At 45.5% G+C, this 17,327-nt stretch overlaps 1 protein-coding gene across 5 annotated transcripts in view; it reads left to right on the top strand.

The window, feature by feature from the left end:
- The window catches only part of LOC144685714 (urea transporter 2-like), a 124,707-nt gene that overhangs the window by 636 nt on the left and 106,744 nt on the right, over positions 1 to 17,327 (top strand). For 4 of the 5 annotated variants that reach the window (XM_078550544.1, XM_078550535.1, XM_078550526.1 and 1 more), the window contains exon 2: positions 10,893 to 11,043. The exons of the other annotated variant lie outside the window; for it this stretch is intronic. In XM_078550544.1, the coding sequence (XP_078406670.1) occupies positions 10,893 to 11,043 (151 nt within the window). The remainder of the gene's footprint in view (positions 1 to 10,892; positions 11,044 to 17,327) is intronic. 5 annotated transcript variants of the gene reach the window in all.

Genomic DNA, 17,327 nt, shown 5'->3' with positions numbered 1-17,327 from the left:
CTGTGGATGGGGCGAAAGCGGGTTAGGGGAGAAAGGTTGGGGGAGAAAGTCGGTGCATGGGGAGCATGTGGGTTGGGGGAGAAAGTTGGTGCATGGGGAGAAAGTGGGTTGGAGAGAAAGTTGGTGCATGGGGAGGAAGCAGGGGAGAAAAACTGCATCAGGGAGAAAGCAGGGGAGAAAGACTGCTTCGGCGAGAAGGCAGGGGAGAAAGAAGGTGCATCAGGGAGAATGCAGGGGAGAAAGACGGTGCATCGGGGAGAAAGCAGGGGAGAAGTTAATACATTGGGGAGAAAGTCTGTGCAAAGGGGAGATAGCGGGGGAAGAAAGTTGGTGCATGGGGGAGAAAGTGGAGAAGAAAGTTGGTGCGTGGGGGAGAAGCGGGGGAGAAAGTTGGTACATGGGGGAGAAAGTCGGTGCATGTGGGAGAAAGAGGGCAGAAAGTTGGTGCATGGGGGAGAAAGTGGAGGAGAAAGTCAATGGATGTGGCGAAAGCAGGTTAGGGGAGAAAGTTGGTGGATGGGGAGAAAGTAGGTTGGGGAGGTCGGTACATGGGGAGAAAGTGGGTTGGGGAGGTCAGTATAAGGGGAGAAAGTGGGTTGGGGAGGTTGGTGCCTGGGGAGAAAACGGTTTGGGGAAGAAAGTCAGTGCATGGGGTGAAAGCGGGGAGAGAAGTTGATGCATTGGGGAGAAAGTGGGGGGAGAAAGTCGGTGCATCGTGGAGAAAGTGGGGGGAGAAAGTCGGTGCATCGTGGAGAAAGTGGGGGGAGAAAGTTGGTGCATCGTGGAGAAAGTGGGGGGAGAAAGTTGGCGCATCGGGGAGAAAGCGGAGGGAGAAAGTCGGTGCATGGGGGAGAAAGGGGGCAGAAAGTTGGTGCATGGGGGAGAAAGGGGGCAGAAAGTTGGTGCATAGGGGAGAAAGCGGAGGAGAAAGTCAGTGCAAGGGGGAGAAAGTGGAAAAGGGGTGAGAAAGTGATGTGGGGAAGAAAGTGGGGTAGAGGGAGGAAAGTGGGGAGGCAGGGATGGGGTAATGGAGGGCGCAGGTGGTGGGATGGGGAAAAGTGGGGAGTGGGGTGAAGCAAGGGAGTGGGGGAAGGGGAAAAGTGCGGAGGGGGTAAAGTAGGCATGTAGGGAAAGGGGAAGAGTAGGGAGGTGGTTGAAGTGGGGGGGAAAGTGGGGAGGGGATGAGGGGCAATGTAGTGGGGCTGGGTAGGGGGATCCAGAGAAGGTGTAGGAGTCACAAAGGTGGACTGAGGTGCTGCTGGTGTTTATTTCCTCACACGTTCATAGAATTACTTGGAGTAGCCTAAAGAAATTGAAGGGTACAATAATTTAATTGTTCAATTGAATATTAGGGTCTGCACAGATAGGCCTCTTGGAACCTAACAATTAAAACAGTATATGTGCACTCAAATACAAGCCCATGCTAGAAAATAAAGCCATGACATTTGTTACCTTAAGTGTAGTTGTTATGACAAATCTAATTGTTCAAGTGGTCCCATAAAGGATTTTCTTGGGTTGTGGAATGAATCGGCAATCTATTACAGACCGGATATATTTTTGGCAACTGCATCACACTGCAATCCTACAGGCACCTGAGTCATAAACTGTCATCTGAAAGCCACACAATGGAAAGTTGACCTTGGCGGGGTTTACTGGAGTGGATGAGGGATTTGAATTATGTGGAAAGACGAAAGCGTTGTTCACCTTAGAGCAGAGAATGATAAGGGGATCTTTAGTGGAGGTGTTGAAAGTCATGAATGGTTTCATAGAGTAAATAAGGAGACACTGTTTCCAGTGGCAGAAGGGTCAGTGACAAGAGGATACAGGTTTAAGATGGTATGGCAAAAGAATCAGAAGGAGATGAGGTGCATTTTTTTACGTTACGATTCGGGAACACTGAAAAGGTGGTGGAAACAGATTCAAGAGCAACTTTCAAAAGGGAATTGAATAAATAATCAAAGTGGAAATAGTTTCAGGGCAATGGAGAAAGAACAGGGAAGTAGGTTTAAATTGATAGCTCTTTGAACAAGTTGGCATAGGCAAAATTGGGACTCCTGTGCTGTCTAACTCTATGATTTAATTTGGTTCCTTCTGACAGCGACACTTGGAATAGATCAAATCAACTGATACTGTCACTTGATTTCTATTTTTTCCAAATAACCCTGCTTGTACGTAGGTACTGGCATATTGCACAACTGTGCATCAGCCTGATGCCAAAGGGGAAACTACAACAACAACAATTTGTATTTATATACCACCTTTATAGTAAAATGCCCCAAAGCGCTTAACAGAATTCTTGTAAAAAAAATTGACACTGAACAGCAAAAAAATATTATACGTGTCCAAAACTAGATCAAAGAGGTAGATTTTTCAATGTTAAAGGAGAGGGAGGCTGAGGTTTATGGAGGGAATTTCAGAGCTCAAGAGCCTTGGCAGCTGAAAGCATGACCACCATGGTGTGTTGATGGAAATACCAAATGGAAAAATAATGTTCAGAGTAGGCTTTATTATTTGCTCTTGGGATATGAGCGTCTCTGAGAAGGTCAGTGTTTGATGCCATCTCTAAATGCTGTTGAGAAGGTCGTGATGAGCTACCTTGAACTGCTGCAGTCCATTGACAGTGCTGTTCGGGAGGGAATTCCAGAATTTTAACTAAGGAACAGTGGTATAGTTCCAAGTAAGGATGGTATGTGGTTTGCAGGGGAACTTGCAGGAGGTGGTATTCCCATGCATCTGCTGCCCTTGTCCTTCTAGGTAGATTCCAGGTTCAGAAGGTGCTGCTGAAAGAAAGTTGGCCTCACGGACCAACATTTTACCCACTACCTGTCTGCTCAGGAGAAACAAACTTCCAAAATTCAATATAAATGCATGTTTTATAATTTAAACAAATCTTGGTTTTCAAATGTATAATATAAATGTCTAATTAGTACACAGTGTATTCTGAGAATATTTCCAGTATTTCCATGGCAATGCACATATTCAAGTTATTTAATTTGAAGTTTTGTAATAAGTACTGGGGAGGTGATGGCGTAGTGGCATTGTCACCAGACCTAGTAATCCAGAAACCCAGGGTAATACTCTAGGGACCTGGGTTGAATCCCACCATGGGGCAGAAAGCAGAGGGAGAAAGTCGGTGCTTGGGGGAGAAAGTGGGGTGGGGGAAGAAAGTGGGAGAGGGGTGAGAAAACAATGAGGGGAAGAAAGTGGGGGGAGGGAGGAAATTGGAGAGGTAGGGATGGGGAAAAGGAGGGGGCAGGCAGCGGGCTGGGGAAAAGTGGGGGGTAGGTAGTGGGGTTGGGGAATGGGGTAAAGCGGGGGGGGTGGGGAGGGGGTAAATAAGTATTGGGGAGGTGGTAGATGGTGAAATTTGAATTCAATAAAAAATCTTCAATTAAAAGTCTAATAATGGCGATGGAACCATTGTCGATTGTCGTAAAAACCAATCTGGTTCACTAATGTTCTTTAAAGAAGGAAGTCTGCTATCCTTAGATAAAAGCAAAGAACTGCAGATGCTGGAAATCTTCCATCCTCACCCCCTGTTTCTTCCCCCCCCTTTTTGTTTTTTCCAATAATTTATATAGATTTTTCTTTTCCCACCTATTTCCATTATTTTTAAATGTATTTCCACCCATTATTTATCTCTACCTTTTAGCCTTTTTATTATTCCTACCCCCCCACCCCACCCCCACTAGGTCTATCTGTACCTTGTTTGTCCTGCTTTCTACTCTTAATTAGCACATTCCTTTAGATAATATCACCACCTTCAACACCTCTTTATCCTTTTGTCTGTGACATCTTTTGGTTATCTCCACCTATTACTGGCTTCTTGTCCCAACAACCCCCCCCCTTAAACCAGCTTGTATTTCACCCCTTTACTATTTTTACTTAGTTCTGTTGAAGGGTCATGAGGACTCGAAACGTCAACTGTGCTCTTCTCTGCCGATGCTGCCAGACCTGCTGAGTTTTTCCAGGTATTTCTGTTTCTGTTAGTCTGCTGTCCTTACCTGGTCTGGCCTACATGTGACTTAAGACTCACAGCAATGTGGTTGACTCTTAAATGCCCTCTGAAATGACCTAGCAAGTCACTCAGTTCTCAAGGGCGGTTAGGGATGTGCAATAAGAGCTGGCCTAACCAGTAATGCCCCCATCTTATGAACGAATAATTTAAAAAATACAGTAATTTACAAAAGAAGCAGAGGAAAATAATACAACCGAATTTATTAAAAGTATAGAGGACAAGATTAAAATTGGAATATTCAGCAGTGAAAATAAAAATGAAAGTCTTATTTTAAAGATGAATGGTGTGAAATCTAGATTGGTAATGCCTGTTGCCTGGATCGTACAGATGCTGTTGAGTGTCCAAAATGGCGACCACAGTGCATATACAGGTGTGCGCTTTTTGTTTGAGTTGTGCTAGATGCCATATTGATGAAGGTCAATACACAGTGGCAGAAGGCCAAGAGACAGAAGGCCAAGACTCATACACAATGAACGGTGACCAGGATTATGCAGAACAGGCAGATCATGACATGAATCAGCATGTAGTGCTACTTGGATGCTAGCAGCATCATTTTGAAGCTCAATGCTCCAGCAATCATCTTTCTTAACTTTGCACAACTGAACATGCATTTAGTAGCAGGAAGAAACCCCACTTACGCAGTTTAAAGGGATTTACAACCATTTACAGGTCCATTGCTGGTTGATTTCATCCCACTTTTGCTTTTATTCTACAAGTGTTTGGTGCTTTCTATAGTTAGTCCAAGTTAACAAAATCTAGAGAGTGGTGTGACAACTAGTCAAAGATTTAGGGCCAGATTTTCATGGTTGAGGCAGGTATCAAGAGTCTGGAATTTTCCCAATCCCATCACCACCTTGGAGGAACCTGCCCATCCTATTTGTGTCAGGGAGGTGGGCATGGCCTGGAGATGGGCCTGCCACATTGGGGGCAGGTCCGAGTCTCGGGCGGATGGCAAGGCTGGTGGATGGCAAGGCTGCCAGGTTAGAAGGCCTGCCTCCATTTACTGAGACATTGGCCCAGTTCTATTCAGGGTTGTTAAGCCATCTAGCCCTCACTTCCACACACCCCCATGCCCCCTCGTATCTTTCCCATGCATCCTCCATGCCCACTCACCCAGTATCCACTAAGTACAGAACTCATGAGCTATATAACACTGGCAAGTCTTTGAAATGCTCATGAAATTAAAAAAAAAATCAGGCATTTAACATTCCTTTGAAAAGAAATGCCCCTTACAATCTCAGAAAACTGCCAATCCAACACAAGTGAAAATCATATTTAAGAAACATTTAATCCTTTCCAAATAAGCACACAGGCATTGAAAAAATACTCAAAAGAAAGATCAAGTTATTCCATGGTAATAAAACTGTCAGTAAAACAAGGCTAGCAGTTCCCTTTGCAACTATGCAAATAGCACCCCCAGAAGACTGAATGCCTTGGTTATCCTGGGAGCTTAGCTGAGCATTGATAATGATACTATCTGACTAAGAATTTGTCTGACCATCCATTCAGTGTGTTTCTTTTGAGGCAGTTATCCCGCATCAGCAAAAATTGCAGGAAACAGGAATCCCGGAATTGGATCCCATCCATCATTTTTAAAGCCCTTCCGCTTCCATTCCAGCTTGACGGAGACATTAAAATCTGGGCCATCAGCACTTCTGCAACACTTACCCACACCCCCCAACAGTGCAGAGACACACACCTTGCTGGGACCTGGATCTAGCACAGGCTCAGCATCACAATCTGATTGTCACCACGTGGACACGTGTCTGCAGCTGAAGGAGCAGGCTCAGCCGAGCTCCCTGACACTCGGAGGACTGCTGGGGAAGAGGCATCTGTGAGGTCTGAGTCAGATGATGAGCTTCTGGATTCAGCCTTCCAACTCATCGTGGAGAGTAAGCAGAAGGTGGGGAACATCGCGCAGAGCTGTTGGAAGTCCTCAACAGGGTGGCACACGAGTTGGAGGAATGCATCTACCTGCTCTCTGATGTAGTGCCCATATGTGTGCGCACGGGGGTCTCCATTGGAAGGATGGCAGATATCATGGAGATGCACGCAGACCTGCATTTCATCACAGTAGCCATGGGTGAGTTCCTGCAGCACACTGGAAGAGGGAAACAGGGCACCTTGACATCCCTCTAGGTGCTTCTTCCCCTCAAAGAATCAGGCTGGGGCCCTCGGCATCCGAAAGGAGGAAGATTGGCAGCTGGACACCCCTGGATCGCCCACTCAGGAATCTCAGAGGTTGTCCTCTCCTTCCGAGCCCCCTTTGCCTGTGACCCCCCTCAACCTCATCCTCTGTCATTGCAGAGGGAGCTGCAGGCCCCCAGGAGGACAGCCAAAGCAAGCCAGGACCCTTAAGGCCTCAGCTCTCCAGAGTACACATGCCAAAGTCATCAGAGCCAACCATTGCACAGGCTGTCTCCAATCCTCCTGCAGATGTCAGGGCAGCACTTGGAAGAAGTGGTAGGCCTACCAGTTTGCTGTTGTCATTTCCAGTGTCTAGGTTGATGCCAGGTGGTCTGTCTGGTTCCACTCCCTTTAGGATTTGCTAGAGGACATTTAAGAGTCAACCACATTGCTGTGGACCTAGAGTCTACATGTAAGGACAGCAGATTTTCTTCTGCAAAGGACACTAGTAAACTAGATGGGTTTTTACAACAATTGACGATGGTTTCAGAGTCACCATTGGACTTTTAATCTCATGTTGGGATTTGAACCCAGGGTCTGTAGATTACTCATCCAGTGACAATACCACTATACCACCTCCTCTCTATTCTTCCTATCAAAATGTACTATCTCACATTCATTTGTGTTGAACTTTATACTGCAAATTTGTTAATGCCCTCCTGTAATGTGTTGCAGTCCTCCTAAGTGTTGATTATTGAACCCCCACTCCCCCACTACCACCCCCCCCCTCCCCACCCCCACCCCCACCAACCTCCCACCACCCCCTCAAATTTGGTGTAATCTGTAATTTAGGAAATTGGTTTTTTTTTAAATTTGATAGTCCAAATTGTTAATGAAACGCAGTGGTCCCAGCACTGATCCTAGTGGAACACCACTTCCCACCTTCTGCCACCCTGAATAACTACCCTTTACTCCCACTCCTTACTGTCCTTGAAGCTGGTTAGCAATCCATTCTGCATTTGTCCCCTGGCTCCACATTCTCTGTCATTCATTAGTTTATTATGGCGCACTTTATTGAAGTCCTTTTGTAAATCCAGTAAATTACTTCTGCTGCATTACCACTGTCTACGCTGTCTACGCTCACTGCTACCACATCAAAAAATTCAATAAGGTTGGTCAAGCAAGATTTTCCATTTTGAAATCCATGCTGACAATTCATTATTATATTTCTCATTTCTAGATGTTCTTCGATTTTCTCCTTTAGTAGGGATTCCATTTTCTTTCCCTGCCACTGATGTTAAGCTGACTGGTCTATAATTTGCTTGACATTCTCATTCCCGTTCTTAAATGTAGGAATTATATTAGGTATCCTCCAGTCCTTTGACACTGCACCTTTTTCTAATGAATGTGTGGTAATGTTTTTGCTATCTTTTCCCTAGATTCTTTTGAAGTATGTGGATGCAATCCATCTCGACCAGGGGCTTTATCCTCTTTGAGTTTAATATATTTAATGCACTCCCTTTTTTTATTTTGAATACACTTCTCTCAGCTCATCATTCAATGTCATGTCCAGCTGGTCTATCTCCCTGGTAAATACCGAAGCAACATACTTAGGCCTGGAATTTTGCCACAGTGGAGAGGCTCTCTCATGGTGAAAATCCCAGAAATGGCCAAATTTCTCATCCCGCCCCCAAACCTGGCATTTCCCATCCTTGCAGGGGCAAGACTGGAGGCCGGCTTTCGCACATGCGCGATTCTCGGAGGCAGTTGGCCATTTAAATCACCAGCTGCCTCCACTGAAGTGGGTTTTAGAAGAAGAGTGTGGAATCCGGAGTGCACAGATTAGAATAGGTAAGGGGAGGTTGGAACTTGGTGGATGCGTTTGGATAGCAAGATTTGCAGAGAGCCTTTGGATTGGGGCCCAGGTCACCTTTGGGAGAGGTAAGGCATCCTTTGGCATTAGAATCATAGAGGTCTACAGCACAGAAAAAGGCCCATCGAGTCTGCGCCGGTCAAACAAGTACCTAACTATTCTAATCTCATTTTCCAGCACTAGGCCCATAGCCTTGTATGCCATGGCATCGCAAGTACACATCCAAATACTTCTTAAGTGTTATGAGGGTTTCTGCCTCTACCACCCTTTCGTAGGAGTCATGGACACTCCCTGGAAACCCTGCACAGACCTGCAGGATGTGTTTGTGGTGGTCCCACACTAGCTGCACATTCAGCGAATGGAATCCCTTGCAGTTGACATAGTTAACCGCTTGTTGCCATGGAGATCTGAGTGCCACGTGAGTGCAGTCGATGGCACCCTGCACCTGTGGGAAACCTGAGATCTGGGCAAATCCCAGCGCTGTTGCATCCTGGCTTTCCTGGTCCCGGGCAAAAGGCACAAAGTTGTGCGCCTTCGCAAAGATGGCATCCGTGACCTCATGGATGCATTTGTGGGTGGAGGCTTGTGATACCCCAGTATCAGAGGTCACTTGTGGAGCCCTGAAAGGAGCCACTGGCGTAAAAATTGAGCACCGTAGTCACTTTCACAGCCAGGGGCAGTGGATGCCCACCATCTCCCAGTGGCGCCAAATCCTGAAGCAGCTGACAGATGTGACCGACAAGTTCCCTAGACATGCGCATTCTTTGGTGACATTGGTTCTTGGTCATCTGCAGGAATGAAAGGTGGCGTCTATAGACCTTGGGTCTAGGCACTGACCAGCGCTGCCTCGCTGTGGCTGTTTAGCGGCGTGTGCAGGAGCCCCAGCCGCCCCTTCTCCCTGAGGGTGCTGCTCCTCTCTCCGCCCAGCCAGGCATCTTCTCCTTTGTCTGCACTCTCTGTAAGCCACGAGGCATACAGGTAGGTCACCAGGCTCCATGCTCCTGATGTACTCCTCCTGCCGGATGAGTGAGAGAGAAGCATGGGTTAGCTTGGGTGGCTGGGTGTTCTAAGAACCTCTCTTGGTTAAGTCTGAAGGCCCCTTAACACCTCCCAGAGTTCTGGCCACCACTTGGATGGTCAGAGCTTAGTCTGCTGCATGGCTAACCGAGAGCCCACCCAACTCCGCCCCATTCCATCTGACTGCTTGGCGGCAACCTTGCTCATTGGGCTGCATGCTGTGCTCTCGGCTCAGGCACAGGCATTCTCCTAATCCGCACTGCAAGGCTGCACTGTTAGCTTAAGCCATGGGGGCGGCTGGTCCAAACCGGAATGATGACATTGCAAGGAGCTGTGAGCGACTCCACCAGTGACTGCTCCATGGCCAGCTTTGGCAAGGAGATTGTACAACTGGTGCAGTCGTCCCCAACTGTTCTTCTGACAACTAAAACGCTCATTAGTTTGCAGTCTGTGCCCAAGGGGTGAAAAGCTCTGGAGCACTTGGTGGCACTTTTATGCCTCTAAATTGCTTGAGTGGGCAGATAAGCCAAAGGCCCGACTCCAAGTATGGCAATGTGGCTGCGCCTGAACTGTCTCAGCTGTGGAGGAAGGGTCACTTTATACAAGATTTCCCTAATGCTTGGCTGCTTCCCTTCCCCCCGCCCGCACGTGTTTGTGCACCACCACCAAACGCAGTGCAACCCTTGCCACCGCCCCCCCCAACTTGCCTCAACTGCAGTGCAGCCCTGCCAGCTGGTCTTATAATGATATGCAGATGTATTACAATGAAGCTCCTAACTTCTGACGATGGGAAACGCAGCCTGCCATTGACGGGCAGAGCGGACAATTGCAAACTGGTTTCATAGCGTCATGAAAACGATTTTCGGCCTTCTCGCCATATTGTCTGCTCACGCCACCAACCACGCCCACCGCCAACAGGCACAGAAAATTCTGCTCATTAACTCAATTATATTTTTCCCATTTAACACAATGCAACACATTTTACTCTGTATACTTCTTTGTCTCGACTCAAACACCATTTTGGATTGTATTGAGTCCTTTAGTGATTTAGAGTTCCATAACATTGCTGATGGTTCAAAATAATAGATCTACATAACCACATGCACTGAGGGTGGTAAAGGTGCACAATTTGGATGACTCTGAATAGCAGGAAGAAGAAAGAAATGTATGGGGAAAAGATAACGCTCAGCAAAAAAAAAACTGAAAAAGCCAGGAACTGAAATAATTATGTCCACTTCAAAATACTGGAATGTGTCCCAAAAATGTGTCAAATGTATCAAGAATCAAAAATTGCAGATGACACGTCCCCAGATATTTCCTAGAAAATAAATTTTGTATCATCAGACTTCATGCATTACATTTACATTATATTACACTGCATTTTAAAAATTCTAAATCTGCCACTACACACTTTTTGTGTACTTCAGTTATTTTTCCTAATATGATACAACTACTAGAATATTGGGTTTGCATATAATTATAGTTGCAACTTTGATCATGACGAACTCATGTCTCATTGTACTTTCATTGTAACTAATGATGAGCTGACTGGGTCTCTGTTTCCACAGAAAGACAAATTGCACAGTGTGATTACAAAACATCAAAAAAATCCTGAAATTGAATCTAATTAAAATAAATGTACTTATTTAATTGCCTTAAAGCAGTGCCCTTGGTCATAGGCTGTTGTTGAAGTTCTTTTAAAGTGCATGTTGTTTAATGGGTTGAATGAGGCTGTGTCATTTTTTTTTTGAAGTACTGGTCAGCTTTTCCATGGTATTTATGATAATTGTCATTTGCTCACTGAATTTAATTTCAAAGATTTTTAAAAAATATCTTCTGAATGAACTTGATTTTTAGCTGGAGCCAAATGCACACTTGCACCAAATAGTACTAGAACATAAAGAAGAGACCAGAGCCATCAAACAAGATACCGAGATTCCTGGCTGTAATTGTGAACCTATTATATCCTTCATTGATAAAGTCAAAATGTTTGATGTTTGGTTCAAAGGTAAGAAACTACAGAACTGAGTTTTCTGTCTTTGCTAATTTTAACAAAAAGTAAAGATGTATGTAAAAAGTAACATACTATCAGGGTCCAAAATGATAATGGACTATTTTACTGGTTTATAAAGTGGTAGTTATGTAACATTACTCATGTGAAATAAATGGCTCATGGTGACTAACAAAGAGTGAAATGTTAGGTTATTGCCAGCTTGCAAGAAGATTATTAATGAGCATTAACAAATAGTTAAGGTTATTAGTGATGCATGTGAGCAACATTACGTTGCTCCACAATAAAACCGGGCATTGTTTTAGTCCCAAGACCTGAAGTAAGTGAGCTTAACAAAGTCAAACGTGCTCCATGTGGGAGTGCGGACAGAGCCAAGCTTCTGGCACCAGAAGCAGCCTGCCTGTACAGGAGGGGAGGAAAGGAGGAAGAGCAATAGTAATAGGGGATTCTATAGTCAGGGGAACAGATAGGCGCTACTGTGGCCGTCAACATGACTCCTGGATAGTATGTTGCCTCCCTGGTGCCAGGGTCCGGGATGTCACTGAACGGCTGCAGGACATCCTGAAGGGGGAGGGTGATAAGGCAGAGGTCATGGTACATGTTGGTACCAATGACATAGGTAGAAAGAGGGATGAGGTCTTGCATCAAGAATTCAGGGAGTTAGGCAGTAGATTAAAAAGCAAGACATCTCAGGTTCTAATCTCTGGATTATTCCCAGTGCCAAGTGCTAGCGAGCTCAGAAATAGGAGAATAGCACAGATGAATACGTGGCTTAAGAGTTGGTGCAGGAGGGAGGGTTTTAGATTCCTGGATCACTGGGACCGTTTCTAGGGAAGGTGGGACCTCTACAAGCGGGATGGTCTGCATCTGAACCACTGCGGGACTAACATCCTTGCGGGCGGGTATGCGAGTGCTGTTGGGAGGAGTTTAAACTAATTCGGTAGGGGAAGGGGACACAGAATGTTAGCAGAATAGGGACACATCATAATACAGTAAAAGAATCAAGTCAGAGGGAGTACAGCTGCAATAAGCTTCGAGGGAGTAAGGCAAGGTTGGATGGCCTCTTCTTTAATGCCAGGAATATGACAGGTAAAATGGATGAGTTAAGGGTGAGGATTGACATGTGGAATTGTGATATAGTAGCCATCACGGAGACGTGACTGAGGGAAGGGCAGGATTGGCAGCTCAACATTCCGGAATATAGAATCTTCAGGTGAGACAGGGGAGGGGGTAAAAGAGGAGGGGGTGTTGCATTATTAGTTAAGGAGTCAGTTACTGCAGTAAGGAGAGGTGATATCTTGGAGGGGGCATCAAATAAAGCTTTGTGGGTAGAGCTTAGGAATAAAAAAGGGGCAACCACATTATTAGGTGTTTATTATAGAACCCTAGATAGTCAGCGAGAAATTGAGGAGCAAATATGTGCACAATTTGTGGAGGTGTGTAAAAACAATAACAATAGGGTAATTATGTTAGGTGACTTCAACTTGGGATAGACATAGAGTTAAGGGCTTGGATGGAGTGGATTTCTTGGCATGTGTACAGGAGAACTTTTTAGGTCAATATGTAGAGGGTCCTACAAGGGACGGTGCATTGCTGGACCTAATTCTGGGGAATGAAGCTGGACAGGTGGCTGAGGTGGTGGTGGGCAAGCATTTTAGCGATAGCAACCACAACATGGTACAATTTAAAACAAAAACAGAATTACCTGGAAAAACTCAGCAGGTCTGGCAGCATCGGTGGAGAAGAAAAGAGTCAACGTTTCAAGTCCACATGACCCTTCAGTTCTGTTGAAGGGTCATGTGGACTCGAAACGTCGACTCTTTTCTTCTCCACCGATGCTGCCAGACCTGCTGAGTTTTTCCAGGTAATTCTGTTTTTGTTTTGGATTTCCAGCATTCGCAGTAGTTTTTTGTTTTTATCTATGGTACAATTTAAGTTTGTTATGGACAAAGAAATCGACAAGTTGCAAAAAAATTTTTTGGATTGGGGGAGAGTGGATTTTAGTAAAATAAGGCAGGATCTGGCCATGGTAGACTGGGAACAGTTATTTGTGGGGAAATCTACAGAGGAACAGTGGGGGGTGTTCAAAAAGGAAATGGGGAAGGTACAGGCTCAACATGTTCCCTCTAGGGCGATAGGAAGGAGTAACAAGCCCAGAGAACCATGGATGAGCAGAGATATTCAGGATACGATGAGAAGGAAAAGAAAGGCTTTTAACAGGTACAAGGGGAGCAAATCAGCGGAGGCATTAGTGGAGTACAGACAGTGCAGGGTGGAGCTTAAGAAAGCAATTAGGAGAGCAAAGAGGGGATATGAGAAAGCTCTGGCTGGTAAAAGTAGGGAAAATCCCAAGATATTCTATAAGTATATCAATGGGAAGAAGATAACCAGGGAAAGAGTAGGGCCCATAACGGACCAAGGGGGAAATCTATGGGTGGAGCCAGAGGACATCGCTAGAGTGTTGAATGAATACTCCACATCCGTCTTCACCCAAGAGAATGAAGATGAAGATATGGAACTTGGGCAGAGAGACTGCGAGGTTCTTAAGCAAATTGATATAGGGAGTGACAAGGTATTGGAGGTGTTGGCAGGCTTAAAAGTGGACAAATCTCCAGGTCTGGATGATTTGTGTCCCAGACAGCTGAGGGAGGCAAGGGAGGAGATAGCAGGGGCTCAGACCCAAATTTTTCATTTCTCTCTGGCCACGGGGGAGGTGCCAGAGGACTGGAGAACAGCTAATGTGGTTCCGCTATATAAGAAGGGTTGTAGAGATAAGCCAGGGAACTACAGGCCAGTGAGTCTCACTTCAGTGGTAGGGAAACTATTGGAGAAATTTCTTAAGGAGAGTATCTATCTCCACGTGGAGAGGCAAGGTTTAATCAGGGATAGTCAGCATGGCTTTGTCAGAGGGAGGTCATGCTTAACAAATTTGATTGAATTTTTTGAGGAGGCAACCAAGTTTGTAGATGAGGGTAGTGCAGTTGATGTAGTTTATATGGATTTCAGCAAAGCCTTTGACAAGGTCCCACATGGGAGACTTATAAAGAAGGCAAATGCACATGGGATACAGGGTACTTTGATAAGGTGGATTCAAAATTGGCTTAGTTGTAGGAGGCAGAGGGTGATGACAGAAGGATGCTTTAGTGACTGGAAGCCAGTGTCCAGTGGCATACCACAGGGATCTGTGCTCGGTCCCCTAATATTTGTCATTTATATAAATGACATAGATGACTCTGTGGGGGGTAGGATTAGTAAGTTTGCGGATGACACAAAGATTGGCTGGGTGGTTAACAGTGAGGTTGAGTGTCTTGGGCTACAGGAATATATAGACGGGATGGTCAAATGGGCAGATAAGTGGCAGATGCAATTTAACCCTGAAAAGTGTGAGGTGATACACTTTGGATGGAGTAATTTGACAAGGAAGTATTCAATGATTGGCATGGCACTAGGAAGTTCTGAGGAACAAAGGGACCTTGGCATGTGTGTCCATAGATCTCTGAAGGCAGAGGGGCATGTTAGTGGGGTGGTGAAAAAGGCATATGGGACACTTGCCTTTATCAATCAAGGCATAGATTACAAAAGTAGGGAGGCCATGTTGGAGTTGTATAGAACCTTGGTGAGGCCACAGCTAGAGTACTGTGTGCAGTTCTGGCCACCACATTATAGGAAGGATATGATTGCACTGGAGGGGTTGCAGAGGAGATTCACCAGGATGTTGCCTGGGATGAAACGTTTGAGTTTTGAAGAGAGATTGGATAGACTTGGGTTGTTTTCGTTGGAGCAGAGAAGACTGAGGGGCGACCTGATCGAGGTGTACAAGATTATGAGGGGCATGGACAGGGTGGATAGGGAGCAGCTGTTCCCCTTAGTTGAAGGGTCAGTCACAAGGGGGCATAAGTTCAAGGTGAGTGGCAGGAGTTTTAGGGGGGATGTGAGGAAAAACCTTTTTACCCAGAGGGTGGTGAAGGTCTGGAATCCGCTGCCTGGGAGGGTGGTGGAGGCGGGTTGCCTCACATCCTTTAAAAAGTACCTGGATGAGCACTTGGCACGTCATAACATTCAAGGCTATGGGCCAAGTGCTGGTAAATGGGATTAGGTAGGTAAATCAGGTATTTCTCACGTGTCGGTGCAGACTCGATGGACCGATGGGCCTCTTCTGCACTGTGATTCTGTGATTCTGTGAAATGTTTTGACGTAACAGCACTGCATGAAAGAAGTGAAAAGCCTGAGACAATAGACATAGCCACCACTGACTGCTTGGGAATGTTGTTTGAGTTTCAGCTTTTTTTAGAGATGGATCAGCTTTTTGGAGCTGCTTATTAGCTTTTCCAGGTTTTGTCAAATTTAATCTGACAACACTTTTTTGGAATGTTTTATATTGTCATTGGCTTACGAATTTTCACTTGAAACAGTGAAGAAAGAAAACCTTTTTGAATCCAACTAGAAGGAGGAGAGGGAAAACCCATGGTGCAGTGGCCCTCAGGAGAACATGTGATGTACACCAGCAAACTAGGGTGCACTGCAATTGAGTAAGCTGGCTGGAGGAGTAGTGCGCAAGGAAGTTATATATTAAATTAATTGTGTTAAGAAACAATGTACAGGTGTGAATGATAAAGTAAGTCAGGATATTAAAACCTGAAGATACCAAACTAAGTTAGTGAAAAGCCTATTTAAAACAGCTATAATACATAATGGGCAGAATCTTCCAGTCAGTGTGCGGGGGTGGGCCCAACAAGCCGATGTGTAAAATGGCGCGCGATGATGTTGGGCGTGCGTCCCGACGTCATCGCTATATTTCGTTCAGCAGGCATGTGCCGAAGTCAGCTGCGCGCCGGCCAAAATGTCAACAGCCTATTAAGGCCATGAAGAAATTAACCAAAGCAGTTAAGAACGCTGCCCATCCAACCTTAAGGTTGGTGGGCAGGCGAAAAGCCCAAGCGGCCTTCGCGTTTTTCAGGAAACCTCATCCACCAGCGGGTTGAGGTTTCCTGAAGCTTTTAATAAATAAACAAATAAGTAAATTGTCATAAAGTTACAAACATGAGGCGACATGTTTAAATAAATTTTAAAATCATTTCTGTCATTATTTTATACATTCGATCTCCCTGAGGCAACTCCATGCCTCAGGGCGATTGCTGTGCTCTTTCACGCGCATGCCTGCCATAGGAAAAATCCAGGCCAATGTCCCTAAATTTATTCAGCTTTTGTGGCAGTTGAGCACCATAACTCTGGCAGCAATCTGCAGGAGCATCTGGAAGCATCACAGGATATGCAAGGCTGTGTGTATATGTGAGAGCTTTCAGTTGCCTTATTTGGAGGCAGAATCTACAAACAAAGCCACGAGTACAGAGGCAGTACAGCCAAGGGCAGGCATTTTCTGCACAGGGAGCTCCTGCTTCCACTGCTGGTTGCATTTTCCAACTGTGATTCTGGGACCTTTGGCAGCAGTGTGGTATATTATGTTGGCACCTTGACTATGCAAACCTCGGTGAGGTCATGGGTTTTTTTTACCAGGCACAGTCCTGTTGTAACTTCTAGGATTGTGCCTTCATGAATATGAGTGAGGTAATTTTCCAAGTATATTGGCAGTGGGTGAGATTCCCATCCCCAGTGTCTACTCACAAAATTACCTGCAATTTTTTTCTTGTTAAATTGGTGATAAGTATTTGGAATAATCTCCTTGTTAAGATAGTGGGAACTGAGAGCTGGGAAGAGTGTCCTGCAGTCAGTTATCGTTAAAAATAACAAGAGTGACATCACAAGACAGTGTGAGAGAGCGGCAGAGAGATCAGAACCAGCGCGAGTGCGGGGAAGCTTCAAAAAGTGATGTCAGCACCAAGGTGAGAGCTGATTGGTGAGTAGTGGGTAAGTTTTTTTTCTCCAGTTTAGATTAGGCTAAGGAAAGGTCAGAGTTCTAGTTTTTATTTAAAGTACATAAATAATTTAACTTTTTTTTACTGTATTTAACTTAAAGTAAGGGTTTTTTTCAACTAGAGGCAGTTCAGTCCCGTGTTACCGCTTGCAACATGTGGGAAGTCCTGGACGCTTCGTGAACTCTGACTGACCACATGTGCAGGAAGTGCCACCAGCTGCAGCTACTTGAGCTCCGAGTTTCGGAGCTTAAGCGGCAGCTGGAGGCACTGAGGTGCATCCGCGAGGCTGAGAGTTTCGTGGATAGCAAGTTTTTAGACATGGTCACCCTACAGCTTCCGGAAGCACAGACAGAGAGGGAATGGGTAACCATCAGTCAGAAGAAAGGTGTCAGGCAGGTAGTCAGGAAA

Source organism: Cetorhinus maximus, chromosome 1 (assembly GCF_964194155.1).
Source record: "Cetorhinus maximus chromosome 1, sCetMax3.hap1.1, whole genome shotgun sequence".
NCBI classification, from domain to species: domain Eukaryota; kingdom Metazoa; phylum Chordata; class Chondrichthyes; order Lamniformes; family Cetorhinidae; genus Cetorhinus; species Cetorhinus maximus.
This window is presented reverse-complemented; position numbering and strand designations above follow the sequence as displayed.